This window comes from Erythranthe guttata, chromosome 9, assembly GCF_056151865.1.
Source record: "Erythranthe guttata isolate IM_541 chromosome 9, IM_541, whole genome shotgun sequence".
Taxonomy (NCBI): Eukaryota; Viridiplantae; Streptophyta; class Magnoliopsida; order Lamiales; family Phrymaceae; genus Erythranthe; species Erythranthe guttata.
The window spans coordinates 6,807,654-6,833,083 of NC_142541.1; the positions used below are offsets into that span (position 1 = coordinate 6,807,654).

General features: G+C 33.5%; 1 protein-coding gene across 3 annotated transcripts; it reads left to right on the plus strand.

Annotated features, from left to right (window-relative positions):
* The first annotated feature begins 491 nt into the window (after nt 1-491).
* LOC105966906 (uncharacterized) lies at nt 492-6,143 on the plus strand. 3 transcript variants are annotated; one of them, XM_088822818.1, is made up of 10 exons: nt 492-721; nt 896-1,009; nt 1,107-1,196; nt 2,190-2,249; nt 2,580-2,682; nt 3,257-3,785; nt 4,863-5,004; nt 5,123-5,290; nt 5,367-5,491; nt 5,568-6,143. In XM_088822818.1, exons 2-9 carry the CDS (start codon nt 1,007-1,009, stop codon nt 5,424-5,426), a joined length of 1,155 nt encoding a protein of 384 aa, XP_088678944.1. In that variant the 5' UTR covers nt 492-721; nt 896-1,006; the 3' UTR covers nt 5,427-5,491; nt 5,568-6,143. The 3 variants fall into 3 exon arrangements, with proteins under 3 accessions (XP_088678944.1, XP_088678943.1, XP_088678941.1); XM_088822817.1 differs by lacking the exon at nt 896-1,009 and having other exon boundaries at nt 551-853; nt 1,030-1,196; XM_088822815.1 differs by lacking the exon at nt 896-1,009 and having other exon boundaries at nt 562-721; nt 4,866-5,004.
* Nucleotides 6,144-25,430: the final 19,287 nt, after the last annotated feature.

Here is a 25,430-nt window from a genome sequence, read left to right on the forward strand (position 1 = left end):
TTTTTTGGATGAATATTTTAGGAGATATACATTTCGAAGTTAAAACTTCTAAAGTGTTCGATTTCCTTTTTATCTAGTCGTTTTTGCTTATAACTTCAAATTGAGTTGTTCGTCTTAAAAACTGTTTTACGAGCATGTTTTAGACAATGAATAGAGTATAGAACAAAAACGAAAAAAATTTACCTCATTGGATTCCGTATCTCGATTCTCATTCGATGCACTCATTTTTTTTTTTTGCAAATGACTACAATAACATGGGATTTGGAATGATTTTTAATATAAAAGCTAAAATTGTAGCAAGAGAAAGAAAGGTAGAGAGTGGATTTTTTAAACCCGCATTCGTAATTTTGCTACCGCGAATATCACCTCCCTTCCTGATTGCTATAGAAAATATTTTTGAGGGACTTCAATGCTAATTTTCCCTTTTTTCTTATCAAAAAAGAAGGGGAAAAAAAAAACTATTAACATTCTGAATGTAATAACAACTTTCCATAGTGTAGGTTGCCAAACTTCTTTTTAAGCAAATTTCAAATCGGCCATCATATTCATCCTCATTCCTCATTTGTCAATTGTCAATTGTCATTATCAATTCTTGGTTAAAACTATTATTAAAAGCTGAACCAAACAAACGTGCAAGAAATTTACAATTCTGAATCCTACATTCTTCTGTATGGAATCTTTGAGGCTCTTCTTCTTCAGGGAATCAAACGCCCCAGAATCAGTAATTCGCCCATCTCTCTGAAAACAATTTATCTTTTGGATAACAAATTTATATTTTTTTTGAAAATTATTTCTCATCTTCCTTGTTATTGTTTATCCCTTTTTACCTAGGGCACTTTTCCGACCTAGGTTTGTTTAATTATTAATTTATTTTTTTTTATTTTGCGGGATTCAGGTTCTGGGTTTGTGAAATTGTCACGCTAATTTGATCGATGACCCGTTTCATTGAATTTATTAATTTTTGGCGTGACGGAGCATCTGCTATTCCCAGTAATTAAATTAGGCAATGGTAAATGTTTTATTCTTCAGTTTTGTCAACAGTTTTAATAATGGCATTGAATTTAGTATGCTTATAATGAATGAATGAATTAATTAATTATTTGCAGATGTCTGATGGACTAAGTGAAGTAAATGACTGTTCTTTCAAAGATGACGACGACGATGAACTATTTGAGATCAGAGAACGATGTAAAGAGGTAAACTCTTATTGAAATTGAAATCGGTGTGCCATTGTTGATATTGACTTCTCTATCTTATTTTATTACGGTCATAGCATTCCTACCGTACAATGCTTTATCCAATTTTTCTTGAAATATGCATTTTCAGTCTGTCGTCTAATTTGAAAAGACAATCGCAAAAAATATAGTTGGAAGAATTAGCAATTGATAGGTGATAACAAACGACTCTTTCTTGAAATATGAATTTTTCAGTTTGTCGTCTTATTTGGAAAGACGATCGCACAAAATATAGTTGGAAGAATTAGCAATTGATAGGTGAAAACAAACGACTCTTTCTTGAAATATGAATTTTTCAGTTTGTTGTCTTATTTGGAAAGACGATCGCACAAAATATAGTTACAAGAATTAGCAATTGATAGGTGAAAACAAACGACTCATCTTGAAATATGCAATTTTCAGTTTGTTGTCATATTTGAAAAGACGATCGCGGAAATATAGTTGCAAGAATTAGCAATTGATAGGTGAAAACAAATTACTCTTTTAGTGGATTGCGATTCCTTCAAACTTCAAGGATTGGACGAAACCAACTTCCAACTCGTTCCATGAGAATATGAGGAGCTTTCCAGTATCCTTGCTTTTAATCAACACAAATGCTGTTCCGAGTCATTGGTTCCATTCTAATTTAGTCATCTGAACTATAATTTCGCTTTTAAATGATTCCTTGTTATCTAAGGCCTCGTTGGGTTGGTAAATAATCCATGTTAATTAAGTAATTTTTAGAGGTCTTATTTGATGTTTGGATTGTGCAATAACTTTGGGGCCGACCCGCAATTTATGGAAAAATGAGCTCTTATTTCGGCTTTTGACAAAATTGTGTGCAATTATACAATTGGGGTCTCATAAGATTGGATAATCTTTTATTGGAAACCAAACGAGGCCTAGGGTACTGTCTCCATTTCAATTTGTCAACTTAGTCATTTTAATACTATTACACATTGTTCTCTGATACAGCTGACAAAGGAAAAGGAGATGCTAACAGATACCAAGTCCGAGAGCTTTGAACTAATCAGAGTACTATCTTTTAACTTTTTATTACTTTCTGGTATCTTAAATGTTATAAACTATTTATATTGTTTCAACATGTTCCCTTTCAATTGTGCAAAAGGCATTTGGTCACATTTGGAAATGGTCTTCTTCTTGTTTGACTTTCTAATGGGCAAATCAAGAATGTTTCTCATCGGTTCATGATTTTTGTCACATTATTAAGATGCTTATAGTGATACTTTTGTCCTCGAGATTTCTTTTGAAAGTATTGAAAAAAATCAAATCTTGATGCTCGTAAACGGAATTTTGATGTTACTGGGCTCAAAGACACTAAAGTACAACCCTTTTTAATTGCAGAAAATGGAATCCCACCTTAAGACGTTATCTGAATCTCGTGAAGAAGACAAGAAACGTATTGCTGATTTGGAAAGAGAACTCAATAATTCCATCCAAGAAATAGGTGGTGACATCCTCTATAACACACACACACGCACACACACTCGTATATATGTGTTTCTATATCTCATCTTCGTCTTCTTTTTCCAATAGAATATTTTAGCAACTTCTTAATGCAAACTCTTTCACTTTCCATATGGCCAACAGGGGTCAAGTGAAGTGACTTATAGTAACACGTTTTGAGAGGATTGTTTTATTTATATTATTTTTTTATTGTGTACATTAGTAATTAATAGCATAAGAGGTCAAGGTCCATTTCTTCCTAATAGTATGAAACAGCTATTAAGACGTGGAAGTAACTGGGATCTTCACTTAAAGTTGACGAATAAAAACTTTCCATTTCCTAAGGTTTTATATCTATTATTCTATATACGGATTGAATAATCTACCCATTGCCAATTTAAGGATTGAATAATCTCTAGGTCCGTATGATCTTTGTTGATGATAATAATCTGTTGTTTTCTGTGTATTCCTCAAATAGATTTTCCGAAAGATTTAAAAGATGGCTGTGCTCACTTATCTGAATCGAGTCGTTTCTTTGTCCTTTTTTACTTGATCGATTATAAACTTTCTCACAGATTACTTGCAGGATCAACTGAATATGAGGAGCTCAGACCAAAATTTTCCGAGCGAGCAAATGCGCAGCTATCAGTTTGCGGACACAGAAAATATATCCGAATCTGAAAGGTCGTTGCTTATGCAAGAAATAGAGGATAAAGAAGTTGAAATAAGATATTCAGCCTCGCACGTTGAAAAACTGGAGGAATCAATTTCTTCCATGGCATTAGAATATCAATGTGAAATCGAGACCATGAAGCTGGAGTTATTTTCCTTCGAAAAGATTCTTTTCGAGACTAAGAAATTACTAGAAGAAACAACTCTAGAAAATACTGGGATGAATGAGTTGATTCGAGATCTTCAGCTGCAAAATCAAGACGCAAATAAGGTTATAGAGAGATTAGAAAAGGAAAATAAAGATTTGAAAGAAGAGTTAGAAAGGTCAGATATGCATATCAAATCATTTCTGACCAAGTTGGAAGAGCAATTTCATGAGTGGTTGGGTAATAACGATAGCCAGTCCTTGAGTAAACTGGAGAAAGATACGAGGTAAGCTTAAATATCAAGTATTGCATTTAATCGTCAGCTTATATTATCTTTTGGCTTAGTTATCTTTTTTCTGAATCATAAGAAAGGAAAATAATGTTTCACCAACTCACGTTTGGGGTTTGGGATAGCAGTGCAAAGGCCAAAGATTTGTTTAGACACTGTTATTTCACCATTTACTTGAAGTTAAAATTACGAGATTATAGTGAAGGATGAAGAAAATAATGAAATGTTGAAAATTTAACGCATGCCTCTAATTAGATTGAAAGTTTGTTTTGTACTAGGAATCCCATCCAGTCGTACTAGAAAATCCCGAGATTGCAGATTTGGATATTTAATTTTTTATATTTATATGATTGCGCATGCCAGTTTTGATAAACTTGTATGCAAACATGTAACATCAGATCAGACCCTCTAGCAAGTAAATACTGAAATGTTAAGTAATCATGTCAGATTGCGAAATTGATTTTTAAATTCTTTTTTTACAATTTCAATTTAAACCTATTTGATTATTTTTGGGTTACAAAAAATGTTTCTACGAGAACGGCATATATCTTCTTAACTTTGTAATTCTTAATTCTTTTCTCTTTGATGATAGGAAGCTGTGATCTCTGTAGTGTGTTAAGTCTTAGAAAATAATGTCTGTGGGACTTTTCTGTATATATTTTTTAGCTGAGCTAAATCATTCTGCTTCGTTTTGCATAATCTCTTTTCCGTGTTTCCTTTCTTGTTTGAAAATTTGCATGGAAAATTTAAAACAATCGAACATCATTGCCCAAGGTTGGAAGCTGAATTTGTAAGCAGCATATTTTGTCAATACTTTCATCATATAATCGACTGGAGGAACAAAATTTCTCAGGGTTTTTGTTGGAAGCTGATAATGGCTTATAATCGAGGACCCAAGGTTGCATATACGTCTTATATCCTTACAAACATGATTTAATATGTTGATACTTGAGTCTTCCATTCTTGATCGTTAATTTGAAATAATAATAACAATACTGGGTGCTGTCATTCTTGTATTATAATGTGGTACTGCGTCTTTAACTTATTTGGACTTCGTTCAAAATACACTTGCAGCAGCACATTTGGCAATTTTTTGGGTCCACTATTTACCAAACTTGCCATTCCGATGGCATCATCAGATGCAGATTTGAGGAACAAGATGGCTGAAATGTCTCGTCAGATAGATGACTATGAATGTCTTGTAATGCAGCTTAAGGTATCCTTAATTTATAAGCTCGTCCAATCATTTCTTTTTCTGTTTTTAAATTAAAATAAAACTATAATCTCTATATCAGTCAACCCTGTAACGTAACGTAACGTAAATTTTTTTCCAGGAAGAAGTAAAAGATGAAAGGTTGAAAGCAAAAGAAGAAGCGGAGGATTTAGCTCAGGAAATGGCTGAGTTAAGGTATCATCTAACAGACATGCTCGATAAAGAGTGTAAGCGTCGTGCTAGCATCGAACAAATATCTTTACAAAGAATAACCGAATTGGAGGCTCAGGTATTTGAATCTTTATCTTTTTTGTTTCCCAATAAGTTTCGATATTTCTGAACGATAATTTTCATTTATGATGAAGATTACGAAAGAACGGCAGAAATCCATCAGCCCTCGAGATCTTGTTGTGAGGAATCAATGAAACATTAAACTAAGGGCCTCAAAACTCGAAAATCGCATCTTCTTCCGAATTTTGTGTTCTTCCAGGTATGTGACGATAAATTCATCTTATCATTTATATTGCATTGTTAATACATTTTAACGTGGTTAAAATGTAATGCAGGTTCCATCTTATAAGACGAAAACTCCAATTTCCTGCGGAGTATCCGAGGAGCCTTGTGCGGATTCCCATTTATTTAATTAGTTTAATCTTATCTGTGGTTCTGAATCGGAAATTGGAATCCCGAAGAAATTTGTCGAAGATTGCCGTGTCAAAAGCACGAGTTCGAAGAAGAAGCAGAGTCAACTCCGTCAGTTGATTAAAATGTTCCGATGTTGATGGTTCTTTTATTAATTGATGTGATTTTTTTTATATGAAAATGTTGTAGGTTTGTGATTATGTTGTAGCTGTTCAATATGAAGATGAAGATGAAGAGAATGAAGAGATTATTACATGCACAATTTTCTTACAAGATGTGAAAATGTATCGAGAATATACCTTTTGTTATAGGGGCTCTTTGATGAAACCCCCTCGTTATGTTTTTTAATGGAGAGAGGTCCAAAATATTTTTCTCCATTTGAGAAAAGCCCAAACCCATTTCGACCTATTATGTTTTCCAGCTTTGTCCCCGCCCGCCACATAATCACTGGGTCACGCGCTCAACAATTTTATTTATTTATTATTTTATTCTTTTTTTTTTCCGTTTTTTTTCCTTCTTTTCTGTACCAGTTTTTTTAATCAACTATGGAGCATAGTCGATTAGCCTTAATCGACTATGCTTCATAGTCGATTAAGGAAATTCTTTAATTTTTTTATTTATTTTTTTGTTTTTTAATTTTTTTTTCTATATCAGTATATTAATCAACTATGATGAAGCATAGTCGATCAAAAATCTGCTACTAAAAATAATAAATCAAAACTGAAAAAAAATGTAAAATCAACTATATTTTACAAAAAAATAAAAAATATAAGAACATTATAATGATTTATACAATTGGAATCAATAACCAAAAAAAAAAAAAAAAAAAAAAAGGAAAATTGGAGTCGAGCAACTTTAATCGACTACCAGAGCATAGTCGATTAAGAATCTTCTACTAAAAATAATAAATAACAACTGCAAAAAATTGCAAAATCAACTATATATTATAAAAACAAAAAAGTATACAAACATTATAATTGATTTATACAATTGGAATCAATCAACGAAAAATCCAAAAAAAGTAAAAAAAAAAAATGGAGTCGATCAACCTTAATCAACTAGCAGAACATAGTCGATTTAGCTTAATCGACTATGAATATGTACTGTTGGTTGTAATACCTACACGCAAGTGCACGTATCATACAAGTAATAAAGTGGATTTTTTAAAGTCCAAGTATCGATCCCACAGAGAATATTTAATTATCTAATCCTAGACGCTAAATTCTACCAATTGTTTTCAAGCCCACACCCTACACAGTCGAATTTGGAAAAGATTAACTAAATTAAACTAAATTAAAAAGCAAGCAAAAACAAGAAAGCAATGTAAAACGAAGATTTAATCAGAGAAAACGAGCCTAGGATTTTATTCTCCCCCCTATGTGATTATTATTCCCCCAATTCCTTCAATTATGCAAGTAATTAACCCGGATTATTAACCTGAGATGCTAAATTAATCATAACCCGCTTTCGCGTGTATTACGATTCTAATATTCTAGATTCAATTACTGTATTCCTACGCAATTAATTCTAGAACACAACATTAAACACAAATCTCAATAATGACTACCTAAGATGTTAACTATATTCCTATATTAATGCCACAAAAGCTCTTCACCCGCAGTTCTAATTATTAATCCGATCTTCCGATTCATGCAATTAATAATAACATAAAAGCACATAAGTTGATCAAGTTCATGCACTTAATAAAACAAGTAGAAGAAATAATCCGGAATTAAAACTTGCATAAAATCATAGAATTGGGTTCATAAATTCCATATAGGGTTCAAAATAAAATCCTATAAATAAAGAATTAGCTACTCGTGATTCATATGATAAAGAAAATAAAATAAATAAATTAAATAAGAAAAACTATGCTTGAATCTTCGTTGATCTTCTTTGCTCTTGAATTTGCGTAAAAGATGGATCCCCAATTGTGTCATTGGCTTGGTCTTATATATGGTGGAAAATTTATAGAAGAAGGTAGTTTCCTTGTGCAAGTAGGATTCCTTTACTGCGCCTTTTCGTCATCTCGGACGGCCGTCCCGAATTTTGTACTAAAACTCGGACGGCCGTCTCAAAACCAGAGACTTCTTCTGTTTCTCATACGGCCGTCTAAGTTTTAAGTGTAAATCTCAGAAGGCCTTCCTGGCTATATTTCTTCAGATTTTTGATTTCTTCACTTTTGGCCCATATTTTCTCCAAAATTGCAGTTTTTACCTCATACTTTTCCAATTCTTCAATTTGTACCTAAAATACAATAAATCAACTTTTTAAGCACCAATTATCGTTAAAACACATCAAAAGCTCCAATTAAAAGGTACGATAAAGTGTAAAAATATACACTTAACACACCCCCAAACTTGAAATTTTGCTTGTCCTCAAGCAAAATCTACCAATAAGCAAATAACTCAACTACTACATTTCATTACATAGATCAATGATCAACTTCACGTTTTCAGAACTTGTAATTATAATGACAATTCTTAGGCATTCGCAAGCTCAAAATTCAACAACACTTAGTCACTAACCATTACCAAAAACCACAATTCATACAATTGCTTCAGGCATCCAATATTTGCAAATTAAAGATAGAAAGAATTTATATTTACATGCACATGTTTGACTTCTTCTTTTTCTCTTTTTTCTCTTTTTTTTTTAATATATATATATATATATATATATATATATATATATATATATATATATATATATATATATATATTTTCTTCTTTCTAATTTTTTTTTCGAAGAAGAAGGACCTTATAAAATTTTTCGACCGAACTTCAAGGGGTAATTTTTCAAGAATCTCCACTTTTCTACCTTATACACATTGGCTAAAAGAAAGAACACCTTTTCTCCGAGGCTCAAATCAAGGTTCAAAACCAAATTTGATCATTGATTTTAATTTAACAAAAAATACTCTTAATATAACTAATAAATAACGGTTCTTTCTCATTTCTCTCTTTCTCCTCTCCCTTTTTTATTTAGCCGCCCCACCCCACCCCTTCTCTCTCTCTCTCTTGGTTCCACCGCACCACTCATCCTCTATTTCTCTCACACATTTATCTGCCGCTCCAATCCCTCCCCTTTTTCCTATTTTCTTTTTGGCAGATCTGTTAGGTGGCGGTAGAAGGTATGGTGGGTTGGTTATAGAGACGGCTATGGTGAGTGACAACGGCGGATATGGTTGGGCTGGTTGAGGCATATCTCTGGATGTGAGGCTTGGTTATGGAAATGGCTAATGGTTGGTGGTGGACCTGGTGGCGGCTATGGCGGCGGTGGGATAGAGGCAAGTTTCGTGGCTGGCGACGGCTATGGAGTCGGTCGGTATGGAGAATGGTTATGAAAGCGGTTAGGGTGGTGATTGTCTCGGTTTTGGGTGGAGGGTAGTTATGGAGATATGTAAGACGATGGCTACTTGTGGTTGTAGATCTAGGATTTCGTTTTTTTATGAGCGTGAATAATTACGAGTAACTATGGATTACTACAAGTGTCTACGTGACCGGCGGCTACGGTTTCAAAGGGGAAGTTAGTGTTTTCAAAATTTGAATGCGAATGACTATGGGTGACTACAACTACTACAGGTTCCTACGGGTGTCTATGGGTGACTATGACCGAAATATTATGTAGAAAAAAAAGGGAAAAAAATAGATTTTTATAATATCGAAAAAATACTAAAATGAAAAGGCAAAAATGATCGTGTTCTACATACAAAAAAATAAAAATAAAATATTAGATGCAAAAATAAACATGTTAAATGCATAATAAAAAATGATAAATGTATTTTAAATATTATTAGGTGCATATTTCATTTGTTGTATGTGGAGGGCCTTTTTTGAAGGGGGATTTGATAAACACCTATCATTGAAATTTTACTTCTTGATAAATCCTTTATTTGTAATTGATATTTAACATAAACCTAATGGGCCTCAAAAACCTTATATGCCCCCACTAATTAGTATAATTATTTAAAATAAAAAAATACGGTAAATTAATGCAAAATCCCTTCCAATATCAAATTACCGAAAAATCCTCCCAATATTTATCCCCCAAATCACCCTCGGAATCCACTCCGGTATCATCGTTGTCCTTCGTTTTCAGCAATCCCGTCTAAACAATGGATACTGTTACATAATCGGACGACTTTTTCACCTGCCAAGATCGGCCTTTGTCAACCAACCAACAACCTCATCTTTTTATCAAAGGTGTCGCACAACACAATTGGTCAATCATACGCCTCACCTAGTCTACGTGGCATCTGTGCCATCACCAATATGCGAATACCATAAATTAAATTCGTTATCGGAAGTAATCTCCCTATCCTAATTTGTGAATTCCACGATTCAAAAACGTTTGACGTCATCTGGCCATACCGCTGTCCCACAAAATATGCGTTGGACCAGTTATCTTTAGGGGCATCTGACAGAAATTTACAAACTCTGGGTCCGCCCGTTGCTCGCTGCTTCACCAAGGCCCTGTCAAATTCTTGTTTAGTAGCAGCATATGCGCAGTATTCAAACTGTTTGAGGACTGCATTGTAATAATTCTTAGTAGCACCCCTAAATTTATCTTTGAGATTCAAAATTAAATGTTTATAACAATATCCATGCACACAATCCGGACGTTCTTGACACCTTTAAGAATGCCGTGGTTTCTGTCAGATACGAAGGCTAGCGTTCTGTCCGTCCCTATTGCAACCCTTAAAATATTTTAAAAATCAATCCCAGTTGTCGTTTGTCTCTTGGTTAACAACTGCGAATGCGATCAGGAACCACCTCCACTTGGATGAGATATAATCATTACCTCGACAAAATATAGTTGTTGATTAAACTAAGTCGTGACACAGTTAGCATATTCATCTTCCCACAACTTGTACATGTCATAAGCATACGTGGATCACAATTGTCCTTCCTAAACCATCCCATTGCCACACTCAAAACTATTTAGAAAACACTTGACACAATGCTGGAATGTGATGCCAATAATTGGTGAGATTGGAAGTCTACTAGCTCCCTTGAGAACTCCATTAAGAGCTTCTGGCATGTTCGTAGTAAGTTGACCATAACGTTTGCCCCATCATGTGGTAATGCCTATCAATAGCCCACAAGTAATTTTAAGCTTGAACATTCCGAGATTTGATCACATTTAGAATATGATTAAACTTCCAAATTTGATGCCCCGATCCCTCTTTGTAACATAGATCCTCCTAATAAACATTCTTAAAATGTTTATTAAAATTAGAGGGCACATGTCTCAAGCAAAATCTATGAAAAACGCGAGGAGAGCAAACTCAGGTAACTCCTCTAACGTTTGTAAAATTCCCCGAGATCGATCAATAATTATACAAACACCTTGTATAGATATAAGTTGAGAAATTAGATGTCTGTGGAGCATTTAAAGAAACCACTTCCACGCGGCTCTGGTTTCATTATCAACAACAACAAATGCAAGTGGTAGAACTTGTTGATTAACGTCTAAACATACAACAATAAGAAACTTGTGTTTGTACTTAGTGTAGATATGAGTTTCATCCACACTAGTAACTTTACGATAAAACTTGAATCCATTAAAACATGGGTCGAAGCACCAAAAAAAGTATCTGATCATTTTTTGTGTTGGAATTCAGTTAGTTTCAATACCCACTCATTTGACGTACCTGGGTTCGTTTTGCAATGTGCCTTCATAAACTTGGGCAATTTGTTCATTGATCTCCCCCAAGTCCCACAAAAGTTCTCTTTGCAACGCTTCAAACTATGGCTAGCTTGCAACCTTGAAACTTGAAATCCTAATTGAGAACTCACTATATTTGTGCTTGTAATGTTTTACAAGCTAGATGTTCCCGAACAGATTGAACCAACAGTTAAGAAATGTAGTTCATATCCAAATTCTTGTGGTGATTCATTTAATCCAATACAAGTGTGTGACCCACCATATCTTGTAATAAGAAAGAATCATTCGCAAGATTTTTTAGATTCTCCCAACGACCATCTTCAACATCTTTCGGGCGTGCTATGCTTGCACTTAACACTCCATATCTCCGTCTTACTTTTGACCACTGTAAATTCTCGTTCAGCAAACCGAATCGAATGGTCTCTGACCGTAGCACACAAGTAATTCTTTTCTTCAAACACTATTTCGATCTCAAGAATACCTCAATCACTGTCTTAGAACTTATCATATCGGCTCATTTCAAAATCTACTAATCACCTCGATATCTGGAAATGATAGAGAAAAAAAAAATTGATTCATGCATTGGTTGTTCTTCTGCTTCTGCCCTTGTCCCTTTGTTGTGCTGCAATAACATCTCAACATCATAAACATCAATATCTTCTACACCATCATGTTCATCGTCATTCTCTCCGAGATCAAATGGTTCAGAATCCGTAGGATTATTCGGCCCAAATGAGTCTCATATAGGGTCATCGTCATCCAAACGTATCCTGTCTTGTCCCACTCGACTCACCAACAATTTCCCTTAAATTACCACTATTAATTGTATAGGGGTCTCTGTACACCTGTCTTGCTCCAATCCGTGCAGTCGGGAGGAGTGGCGGCGACGGACGCGCTGGCAGCGGCGATGCGTGCAATTCACGACCTATAACTCTTGTATTTATAGTGTCTTGTATATAAGCCCTAACGGGCTTAAGTTGGACCGGGCCCAACAACTTAAGTTCGTTAGTTTTTCTTCGTTCGTTTCTCATAAACCAAAGAATGGAAAATTATAAAAATTATATTTTCGTGATCATTCAAACGTCCTCGTCATTACCAATGCCAATTCTTGATTTCCAATTTCTAAAAGTGGAAACCTTAATTTAGTGGACGTGCTTTTTTTTAAGGGTCTATTAGATATAACCCCCTTAAACATTCAAATAATAGGGGTAGACCCAAATTTATATTTGCCATTTTGATAACAACCCAAATTTTTTCTAATTACATAATTACCCTCAATCAAATCCCACAAAACCCGTTACTTTACCTTTTGAAATAAAATCAAATCCCTTCCTATTTTCCCGTTTAATCACTATCATCCCAAACCCCACTATCGAATAAACTGCAAAACCTCCCAGAACAACTTCCCGGTGCGGCCGATTGAAAGGGGAAGACGTATGCACTGTCGTGAAACGACGATTTTCGTGCACTCCGAGCAAGCTGTCGTAGGTACGTCGTCGCCACTCGCTGAATCGCTATCATCCATCGATTTGTTGATATCTCACGTTTGTGTATTTGCAGATCTGTTATAATCGCATACCGCATTCGAGCACTAAATCAGTGATATTGCAACAATTGATGGGCAGGACATCCACCAGAAGTGATATCGTCGTTGGCCGCCGCCGTCGCCGTCGCCGTCACAGCTCCAATCTAGGGTTACTCGAATATAGGATTACTCAAATCTAGGGTTTTGATAATTCTTCGGCCCATTGTTGATTAACGAGATGCATAGTCGAATTACATCTGTATTAATATACTATCCCATATCATTTAGTAGACTATCCCACTGGTATAATTTTACTATGGATCTCGTTAATCGACTATGGGCCGAAGAATCATCAAAACCCTAGATTTGAGAAGTGACGGCGGCGGATTTGTGTTTTAAAATTAATAGACTATCTCATATCTTTTAATAGACTATCCCATGTATCTAATTCGACTATGGGTTTAGTTAAATGACTATTGGAAAAATAATAATATATATGGAAACTGAATAATATGTTTGTTTGAAATACTAATCAATTAGGGTAATTTTCCTTATTATATGAAAACGATTAGGGTAAATAATGATATATATGAAAAAATAATAATATATATGGAAACTGAATAATATGTTTGTTTGAAATACTAATCAATTAGGGTAATTTTCCTTATATCATGTATTAGACTATCTTATTCATCTAATTCGACTATGGATCTCGTTAATCGACTATGGATCCCGTATTATTCAACCACATAGTATATTAATAATTTCAATATAGTACATTGATCTGCTATGATAGTATATTACGATTATAGTAGTGATATGAATTGTGTTACAAACAATATACCACTGAAATGACAAGAACATTGAGAACAACACCAACGTAAAATATTCCAACATAACCAATAAAATAGTACATTAATAATCTCATAATTTCAATCTAGGGTTTTGATAAAATACATAAAACACATCATAATACAATAAAATCAATATGTCGAGTTAAAAAACTCTAGTACATTAATAATCTCATAATAGTATAATAAAATGATAATGGTAGTATCATACGATATTCATAATAGTATACTACTGTATTACAACGGTTTAAAACTTAACCGAAGTTACCGAGCCATTACATCGTAAACACCTCTTTATAGCAACCAACCCACCAAACCTCAACAAAATCCTTACGAAATTCGCCATCGAAAAAACCTAAAATCATGAAACAAAATTAAAAATGCAGAATACTAAAAAATGATTAAATAGACTGCAAATACATTTGAATGACAATACATTAATATCATCAAAAATAAACTTAAAATGCAAAATCCATACGCTAATTTAAAAAAGACTACGAACTATATTTTAATGTACTACCCAGCACACTTAAATCGACTGTTATAAACAAATAAACAAACTATCGATCGGGATCAAAAACATGAACTCGACCACAACGGACAATTATTCCGATTATTGCATAAACCAACTACGAAGCTCATATAAAACAACTCTGGTCCGATCTGCGTGAAGCATCCTCTTCTAACTCTGTCAATCCTCTTCCAAACAAACATCATCCGCCAAAAATAACGATGTATATATGACGACGTAATTTTGTTAAAAAATGTTTTACTTCATAGAATCAAGTATCAACACAACCCTTAAAATTTCTAACCACCGTAATCGACAATCCTAGACATTGAGCGAAAAATAAAAACGAATAACGCATTCATACCCGGTTAACAACGTCCAACAACGAACGCTCAAATTCGATCATATTTCAACGACGGTGCAGAAATCTTCAAAGACGATAAAGAACCGCTGGAACGCTGAAGAGAACCTTCGAAAAATATTGTACACGATTTGATATAACGGCCAATGATCTCACGTAATTTTATTCCGTGATTTTAGGCAACGTATCAGCAAATCTCAAATCACGTAGTAAAGGAAATAAATGCCTTTTAAAAATAAAAAAGGGGTATTAAAGGAAAATTATATAATATATTTTGCCCAGTTGGCAAAATTGGATCTATCTTTTTGGAAAAAAAATTGGATCTACCTCATTAGAAAATATGAACAAGGGGGTTATCCCTAATAAACCCTTTTTTTAATTTGAAAACTTCCCAATTTAGAAAGTTCACTAAGATGATTGCCTAGTTCTTTCATTTCCTTATTCTCATTCATAATTCCCAATTATGAATGTTGGACTCAATTGTATTGACTTCCAATTATGCAAAGATTAAACATTTTTATCTTTGACCGTTTATTCAAAGAACTCGAGTACACAAGCAGTGTGACCCTCGATGGTTCAAGTGTAAGCTAGCCGTGGGCCCACAGCTCTTTGTGGTTTCAATTCGTCCCTAGAGTTATAATCAAGATGAAGCTCGTTTCAACTCAATCACCCAACCCAACGAATCAAGATTGGCGTCTAGCAACTACGTATCATGATTCCCTAGATACAAATGAAGTGCCTGCAAGAACCGTGTGATATAGTTAACATACAGTACGATCCCTTCGATACATATGTCCCGATTGAACTAGAGGCATTGGTTCATCGAGACCTCTTTTATAGTTCAATAACTGTGCGATCGTTATAGGTGTTGTAATCGGTGCGTGCATGACTTAGAGAATGAAATTCCCTAATCATCACTTAGGTCACGATACAGCTGGTCCTCTAGTGAAGTCATGGTGATGTCTAGGTCTTAAGGATTAATGGTGTACAACTATATTACAGAGATCTCTACTCGATTATTGAGAACCACTTAGAGATTTTTAGGATGAGAGAGTTCAGTGAACTAATCAACTTACGAGCACCCGCTTATGTATGCCGATATCCCAATACCTTTTATTGATGAGACGCAGTACACATACACTAAGTGCTAGTCTCTTAATAGGAAATGCCGATATCCTCATTGGTAGCGTAACCCTTCGAATAGGAACATGGTTTAACAGTTATAATACTTAAGTAAATATCTCATGATCCTAATAGATCAAATATAAGTAATTATAATAAGTAATAACTATAAGGACTATAGCTATGCTGATGCAAGGGACAAAGATATAGAATGCCAAGGTGTTTTATCATTAATACGAAAAAGAATTATTTATTACAAGAATAAATGAAAGACCACAGCCACAAGTTGGCTTGTTGGTCATCTACTCTAACACCCAGCCGCCTCACGGCCACCGGCAAAGCTAGTACAGTCGGAGGTCCTGTTGTTTTACCAGCAAACTGGCCTCCTCCGCATGCCTTTCGCTGTTAGTGGATTGATTCCCTTCTAGAATTACACGCATCGGAAGTAAGACTCGTTAACTCGTGAATGAATTATTAAAATTATGAATTGTATGATAATTTATTTGCGTGAAATTGAATGTCAATTCAGGTGATTCGAACTCATATGATTTACTTATTTCGAATTTCTTAGCATCCTTATGTGTTGTATTTAATTTTGAATTAATATTATACGCATGTTTATTTTAGTGGAGCAATTAAGGTACACAATTTATCTCTATATGCTTGTACGTTTAATCACATGAATATGTTTATGTGATTTTTTGTTTTTGTTTCTGGGGCGTGTACGTAAATCGATTTCCAATAATAACAAGTTCTACGGGGTTCGTATTACTTGTGGTTACGAATAATATGGTTCATTCAAATCGAATGCCCTTACACTCACTTATGGTGGGTGATCATCAGTATATTTTGGTTGATCTCAACAAATAATTCCATTGTGTATGTCATTCAATTCCCTTATTCCGAGTCAGTATATATTATAAATCTTCATATGTTACCATCCTGATAATCATCTCCTTCATTCTTTCTCCATTTAAAATATATGATTTATCAAACACCTTTAGCCCAAACTGATTACTGTCTACTTCTAGGCGCTGATACAACTTCAACAAAAACTGAGAGGACGACAAGTCATGACGTTTAATTCGGAATGCAATATTATGGGGAATTATATTTCTTGCTACCCAATCATCAAGAATTTTATGACCTCTAATGCAGTGGCGAATCTAGAAATATAGCCAAGGGTGTTCAAAACTGATCAGTATAATAGAAATATAAATAACTCTTAATAAAAATAATGGACTTAAAGTTTATGGGGGTTCAAGGGACCTTCGATTTTTTATATATAATAATATACACATAACATAATATTAATGTGTAAAAAAATCAAAATTGACAACAACATTTACAATTTTTGGAAGAATTGTGGAAAAATTGATTTTTTTTCTCGAGGGAATGATAGAGTGGTAAATGGATTTTATCCAATATACAAGAAATTTAGAGAAAAAAAGATTAGATAATTTGAAAGAGTGGATAAAGGTAAACAATTTAGAAAAACAATTATGTATTTGCAAAGAGTGGAAGTGGGGATTCAAACCGTGTACGTTTCTTGTGCATTTTAAACTGTTTACTACTTGAACTATCCGTCAACTTATGAAAATTGTCACACCTAATGTTATATAATGAAGTATGAATATATCGGGAATATTTTCTTAAAATCAAGGGTGTGCAGTCGCACTCGATAGCACAAGGCTGGATCCGTTATTGTTCCAAAGTGCACATAAACTTTAACATTGTTCTTATTTGCCATCAATCTAGAAAAATAAAGATTCTTTTTAGTAAGTATCAATTTGAGTTTCATTTGATAGACCTACACTATATTATATATATATATATATATATATATATATATATATATATATATATATATATATATATATATATATATATATATATATATAATGAACATGTGACAATGTTACATTTTTTTTATCAACTTAAATAATTTCTGTCAATTACACATTTAAATTATACTAGTAATGAGCACGTGCGTTGCACGTGTAAAATATTTTTAGAATGAAGATGTTTTATCATTTTATGAAGCTGACACATTGATGAATAATATTTGGTTTGGTATTTTCTAGTATGAGAAAAATTGTGGATACATTTTTTTGAATATCATTGAATTAGGCTGAACTGTTTTGCTTGGTTTGGGTCAGAACTGCGTTGGCCTAATGACCACATTATTCAGGTTTACTTACAAAATATTTGCGTTTGGCTTGAAATGAAGTTGACAGTGGAGAAGACATATTGGTTGTATTGTGTATAGAGTCGCGAACAGTGGAGAAGATATATTGATTTCTATTGACGCTTAAATGGCTTCATATCCTACAACTATTATTTGAATTAATCAATACATCTATTTATATCATATATCGATCAAGTAGGAAGTAAACGAGTCCCTTGCGTCAAACACATCACGAGAGAATGATTTTCTTGTGATTTAGCAAGTGTACATTGAGGCTACAATCCATTTGTGAAAAAAAAAGAGTACTTTATATTTTTATTCTCTCAAATGTTAGATTTGAGTTTGCTTTCTTTTTCATTTTTTTGGCTGAAACTTTAGAAATGCTCCAAGCCAATTGTGACTTATTCCTACTATATGCCAAATATTGGATGAAATGATCCCTTCTTGTAGTTCAACCTCAACTACATCAACTGCAAGTATTGATAATAATAAAACGTCGTCATTTTTAATCGACATTCATGTGGATCATGTGGAGAAATTAGACCCTCACATGCTCCAGTTACACCACCTACTTATTATGATCCATCACAAACATAAGGATATTTCAGATTTTTGTGCTACACCCAACTCCTCCTCCTCATCTCTTTCTGAAAACTCTTCCAACATTATATTTTCCCATTTAAAATCAACATCACACATAAGTCACACAACAACGACCACCCGTCATCTTAGCAGCAAGGGGTTCATAATAAGTATTATATTAATAACTACTATGTTGGGTGCATTATTGCTTTCCATTAACCAGAAATCCAAAACAAATAACAACATTGTCGAGGTACGAAATCAACACTTCAGTTTCAAATGATGGAATTATGGCCAACTCACAACTGTGTCCAATGTGGTGAAAACATCCCCAAACTACAGGCAACTCAAAGTGTGCATTCACATTGGGGAGGGAGATTGCAATGAAATGGTCAATATTGGTCACGAAAAGAGTGATCTGATTTTGATTGGAGAAGGTATTGGAAAGACCACTCTATCTTCAAATCCAATAAACATATACGGATCAACGTTGACTGCAACATTAAGCAATGTGTTTATTTATCAACTTTACTACCCCTCTTAAGTATACATGTATATATACTAGTTAAGTGCACGTGTATTGCTCATGTTAATACTATATTGTAAATAATATTAGAATGGAGGTGATTTGTCTCTGTATGAAGCTTATCCATTGAACTATTATTTTAGGAAAAATATTTGGTCCGAAATTTTTTGTCAGAGATATGGTAAATATTTTTTTTCTTCTCAAATTTATGGTGCAATAGTGAGCTCAACTTTCTTAACCCCATTTGTTGGATATTTGGCACTAATAAAAATTTAATAATTACTAGAAAACAGCACATGCCTCGCACTTTTTTAATCGATTCTATATTGTTAATTGTGTATGTAATTTAAAATACAATTAGATTTTGAAACAAAAAATCTAGATTGTTTAATTTCAAAATATATTCAATTTATTTTTCAATGCAAGTTCAAGTATGTGATTTTAAAGAAAATTTTACTTTAAGACAAGAAGGGTGGATTTTTCAATTGCAATATGTAGATGCAAAATTGTTTTATGATATTTATTTAAACATACATGATTTCATAATTTATTGCACGGTTTATTTTTATTTTTTTGTTTTTTAATAGGACACAACATCTCCTTTTGCTAAAGGGAAAATAGAAAAAAAAATCATGACAAGGGCACTTAAATTTATTTTCTATATGGATAATTCTATTATATATATTAAAATTACCTCTAACTATTTGAAACCCTAATTTAACTCCAATTTCATGATTTAAACCCTAATTTATCTTCAATTTCTCCAATTAACCAATTTTGAAACCAATTCCGACTGTAATCGCCGGTTAGCCACGGTTAACTTTTTTTTTTGAAAACTTTTTTGTTTTAGAATTTTTTTCCGGCATGTCAGCAGCCGTTGACCACCGTCTCCGGCATCAACTTTTTTTTTTTTTTTTTCGATTTTGTTTTCTAAACTATTTTTTCCCGGCTCAGACGCTGTTGACCGCTGGTCTCCGGCAATAACTTTTTTTTTTGAAAAACTATTTTCATTAATATTAATGTCTTGCTCAACAATTACTGTCTCAGGCATTAATATTGTTGTTAACATGCTAATATTAATATATTAATTAGTTTTATCGTCTTGGCCTGCAATATTATTATCTCCGATAGTAATATTATTGTGTTAATATTAATATTATTAGTTTGGCTTTCAATATTACTGTCTGAGACACTGTTGTTAACACAATAATTTGGGTGAAAAAAAAAAAAATTAGTCGACGGCGGCGACCGGTTGGGAAACAAAATTCATAAAAGAAATTTAAAAAAAAAAATTTTACGCCAAAAATTGGCTGAAAAAAAAAATTAGATATAACAATTATTTTCTGGGAAAAGAAAATATTGTATATAAATTCTGAAAATGGGTAATATGATATATTTGTTCAACTCCGGGGTCAATGTGGAATATTGGTGTTTAATTGATGAAAGTGATTTAAATTATATTATGAGTGGTATTTTAGGAAAAATACATGGGATGAATTTATTTGAAAAACTGTTTTTGGTGTGGACATATGTGCATGTAAGTCCTCTCATTAGGTTATAATATATATACAATTCTCTCTTTGCTAAATTGTTAAACCCCTTCTTTGTCAACAACATATCTTCTTACATTCATGTTCTCTTAGATGTCCAATTCAATTCAAAACAAATTTACTCATAACAAAAAATGTTTTTTATATTATTAAACGTACTCTATATCCTAATTTTGTTCAGATTTAGAAAAAAAATCGTTATAACAAAATATTTAACATAAAATACCAATAAAAAAGACGAGAAATCGAGATTATATATATATATATATATATATATATATATATATATATATATATATATATATATATATATATATATATATATATATATATATATATATATATATATATATAAACGAGCACGCCACCACAACTTTGCATCACCCATTAGATACATACTTGTAATGCTCACTTTCTTGCGATCCGGGCCCTTGGCCACCTCGAAGTAATTCTCCATATCCCACACGAAGTTTTTGACTTCTTTGGCACTAAGCCACCATCAAACGCAGTCGGTTCCGGCACATGAACTTTGGACCTCGACGTTCTGCCATCAGAACTAGGTGCCTCATTTCGAACTGCTCTCTTCAGCACCGTCAAATCCGTAAGCATTCCCTCAAGCTTCGTCTCAACAACATCAATGAGTTCTATCTCCTCAGCAACGGCCGTGAATCTGCCTTCTACAAAATCGGGCAGATCATCCAGCGATCTTGTCAAACGGTCAAGTTCTCGCTTCCAATATATATATATATATATATATATATATATACATATATATATATATATATATGTATATATATATATATATGTTGAATTTAAATGCCTATCAAAGTCCACTGTTCTGTTGAGACAGACTACGTGTTACGGCATTTGGTGTGGTAACGGAATTCTTGTGTTGTCACAGTAACTAACCTACTAAAAGTAGAATAAAGAACACAAGAATTTAATGTGGTTCGGATACAAATGTACCCTACATCCACGAGGACTTGCAAAACTAGTTCAGATTTAAGTATACATTAATAGGACTTAATAAAACACTAAAGACTCCCTCTTTATGTGATACGCCGTTCTTGCACACGACTCGAACTTGTTGATAATCAAAGCAATTCCTCCTCCGCACTCTTGGACTTCCTCCAATGTTGAACTCCCTTCAAACGGCGGATCGACCTCTCCCGAGATCTTTTAAGCACTTCTCCCGAATCGCCGATCTTCTTTATGGCGTGGTAGAAGAAACCTGTTGTGTTTCCACACCTGATGTGCCGACGGGGCTGCAGCACGGGCTGCACCCTTCAAAGCCTTTATGCTGGGATTTTTCTTATTAAAGCTCCATAGGACTCATATGAGGTTGAGGGCCTTATATAGGCACGAAATCACCACCCTAAATCTAACTTGGGCCCTAAGAAATCGATTTAACTAGCTAATAGAATCTTAGTCGATTTCTACTTCTATTCTAGATAAGTACAAAAGATACCTAACTAGAATATAATACATGGAAATAAATCTATGTCCTAATAAAACTATTACAAGAATAGGACTCCAATTAATTCCAAAATAAACATGGAAAACAAATCTTTGCCAATCTTTAGTTTCCACGTATGGTGGATTTCTTCAATCTTCACTAACAGAAATTTGTTGCCAACAATATATATATATATATATATATATATATATATATATATATATATATATATATATAGATGAGGAGCTTCAATTAAAAACCTAGTGGTCTTAACAGCGAAAAGAATGTCTCATTTCTAAATGACAATATTACAAAATATGAAAAAGAAAGAACTCCTATCTACATTTAAATATTGGCGGTGTTTCCAAAGAGAACAAAAATATAAAATTAGATCATTCCTAATAAATGCTACTGAAGATGTGATTCATGATGTTATGGTCTCTACTAGCTAAGACAAAACTCATCTGCCCGAATGGCTTTGCGTGTGTCAATGGGCAGGACATCAACAGTCCTTAATGTATGTAAACTCTCCATGGATATTAGCTATGTCGTCCACAACAAGGTTTTTCTGGCGAACTATGCGACATAACTGGAATAAGAGCTCCCTTAAATTCTTTATAGTGTGAATAATGTATGTAAACTCTCAACAAAGATGTCGGAAATGGGTAATTTCTTGCAGAGACGGAGACCGTCACCAATGTCCTGGAGCTCCGCGGCATTATTAGTCCCATATGCGTAGTGTGCTGAAAAACCTGACAAAAAATTCCTTCCTCAATCGCGGAGAATACCACCGTTTGTCGTCACTCCATACTTAGCCGACCCACCAGTATTCAACATAGCAAAATCCATAATCGGAGTTTCCCATCTAACCCTATAAGGATGAATTGGTAACTTGAGGGATTTAACACTTTCTTGATATTATTTTGCTACTACGGTCTTTTTTCTTCGTTATGTATTTGCATTGAAGGGAGAAAGCCTTAAGCCGTGTACTTGTCTCTTGGGGGCCATATCAAAATTGCAATTAGGGGAAATAATAAGATTATTCTTGAGCCAATTGACGCATCAAGAATATTAATTTTTTGGGTCATTACAAATAAGCCCATCAATGGGTACTTATTCATAAAGAGATTCAGACAAAAAACTCCTTTACCAATAAGTCCACACATGGTCCAGATTTTTGTAAATGAGTAAAATAACCCTTCATACTTTAATATGCTCCAATTTCATCCTTAACTTAATTTAACTTCAATCTGACCCCAAATTTCACAAATTATCAATTTTGACCCAAACTTTTTTTTTTCAATTTTTTTTTCCTACCGGATTCCGGCGTTGACTTTTCAATTTTTTTTTTCTTTTCTTTCTTTCTGTAACTTTTTTTTTCGTTTAAACAACAATATTGTTGTGATTGACAGTAATATTAACTATATTACTGTTAAACACAGTAAAATTACCAAAACTATAGTTTAACACAATAATATTGCTATATTAATCTTTAGCACACTAATATTAACACAACAAAACTCATTATTATTGTGTGATAGAGTAATATTACTATGTTGACCGTTCAACAAATGTAAACATAATAAAAAGCCAAAAGAATTAATATTACTGTGAGTGACAATAATATTACTATAACAACAGTAATATTACCGTCAACCACAGTAATATTACAATAATAGACAGTAATATTATTACCTTACTCCGTGACTAACTCAAACAAACAAAAAATTCCAAACAAAATAATAATATTGATGTGGTTGACAGCAATATTACTATAACAACAGTAATATTACCGTCAACCACAGTAATATTATTGTGTTTACAGTAAATACAATAATAGACAGTAATATTATTACGCTACTCCGTGAATAACTCAAACAAAACAAAAAATCAAAAAAAATAATAATATTGATGTTGTTGACAATAATATTATTGTGTTTACAGTTATTTTACTGTCAACGACAGTAATATAATTACGTTGACTTGTCAACAAATCAAACAAAATAAAAAAAATAACAAAAAATAAAAAATAATAATATTACGTTAATTTACTGTCAACGGCAGAGCAATTACATAAATGTATTATCAACGGCAGTACAATTACGTTAATTAACTGTCATTGACAGTATAATTTTGTTAATTTATTTTTAGTGACAGCACAATTACGGTCAACGTTTAGCGGCGGACGTAAAAAAAACAAAAAAAAAACTTAAAAAAACACTAAAAAAAGGTCAACGCCGATAACCGCCGGTCAACGCCGGTAACCGGCGAAAAATTCCGGAAGAAAAGAAAAGATAAAAGAAAAAAAAAAAGTCAACGCCAGAATCTGGCGGCAAAAAATGTTTTTTTGAAAAAGAAAAGTTTTGGGTCAAAATTGAATAATTTGTGAACTTTGGGTCAAATTGAGATTAAATTAAGTCAAAAATAATATGCTCCGGCGGCCAAAATAAGTTTTTGAAAAAAATAGTTTTTAAAAAAAACTCAAAAATTGAATTTTTGTGGCCTAAATTTGATTTTTGTGGACAAAATTGATTAAAATGGGGTTACAATTAAGAATTGGGTATAAAGGGTTGAGGGTAATATTGGCATATACATGAATGTTTTCTTTATTTATAATAAATATTAAAGGGATGGGCTTATTGGTGAAAGAGATATAGCCCCTAAACGTAGAATAATAAAGATGCTTGGTTGGGGACTTATGCACAAAAACCCCTTAATTTTTTAGATGACTAAAATCTTTCTTATAAACTCGTTAGTTGCGTGTGTTAGAGTAGGTGACCAACAAGCCAACATGTGGCTGTGGTTTTTCGTATTTATTATTGTAATAAACGAACCTTTATTCGTATTAATGATAAAACACCTTGGCATTCTATATCTTTGTCCCTTTGTCACAAGCATAGATATAGTCCTTACAGTTATTACAAGTACTAGTAATTGATCGTTAGGATCGTGAGATATTTACTTAAGTATTATAACTGTTAAACGTGTTCCTAGTCGAAGGGTTACGCCACTAATGAGGATATCGGCCTTTCCCATTAAGACTAGCACTTAGTGTATGTGTACTGCATCTCATCAGTAAACGGTATTGTGATATCGGCATGCATAAGTGGGTGCTCGTAAGTTGACGAGTTCACTGAACTCCCTCACCCTAGAAATCTCTAAGTGGTTCCCAATAATCGAGTAGAGAAATCTATGGTATAGTTGTACACCATTAGTCCTTATGACCTAGACATCACCGTGACTTCACTAGAGGACCAGCTGTATCGTGACCTGTCCCTGAGTTCCACCGAGGACCATCCCAAGGGCCAGTGTTCGTGCAGTCCGAAATCTAGTGGGAGGTCTGTGCATTGTAGTCGGGGATTCGATCGCTAGAATAGTCTTGGATGTCCTGTGTGTTCTGAAAGTTTGTAATCATTCTAAGTCTCTGGCCAGAGCTGACTAAGTG

Bases quoted from the DNA above. Each gene is read 5' to 3' on its own strand.
- LOC105966906 (XM_088822815.1), top strand. From the start codon at position 671: ATGGAATCTTTGAGGCTCTTCTTCTTCAGGGAATCAAACGCCCCAGAA. The intron at 1,197-2,189 runs GTAAACTCTTAT...TCTCTGATACAG, and splicing joins TCAGAGAACGATGTAAAGAG to CTGACAAAGGAAAAGGAGAT. The intron at 5,005-5,122 runs GTATCCTTAATT...ATTTTTTTCCAG, and splicing joins GTCTTGTAATGCAGCTTAAG to GAAGAAGTAAAAGATGAAAG.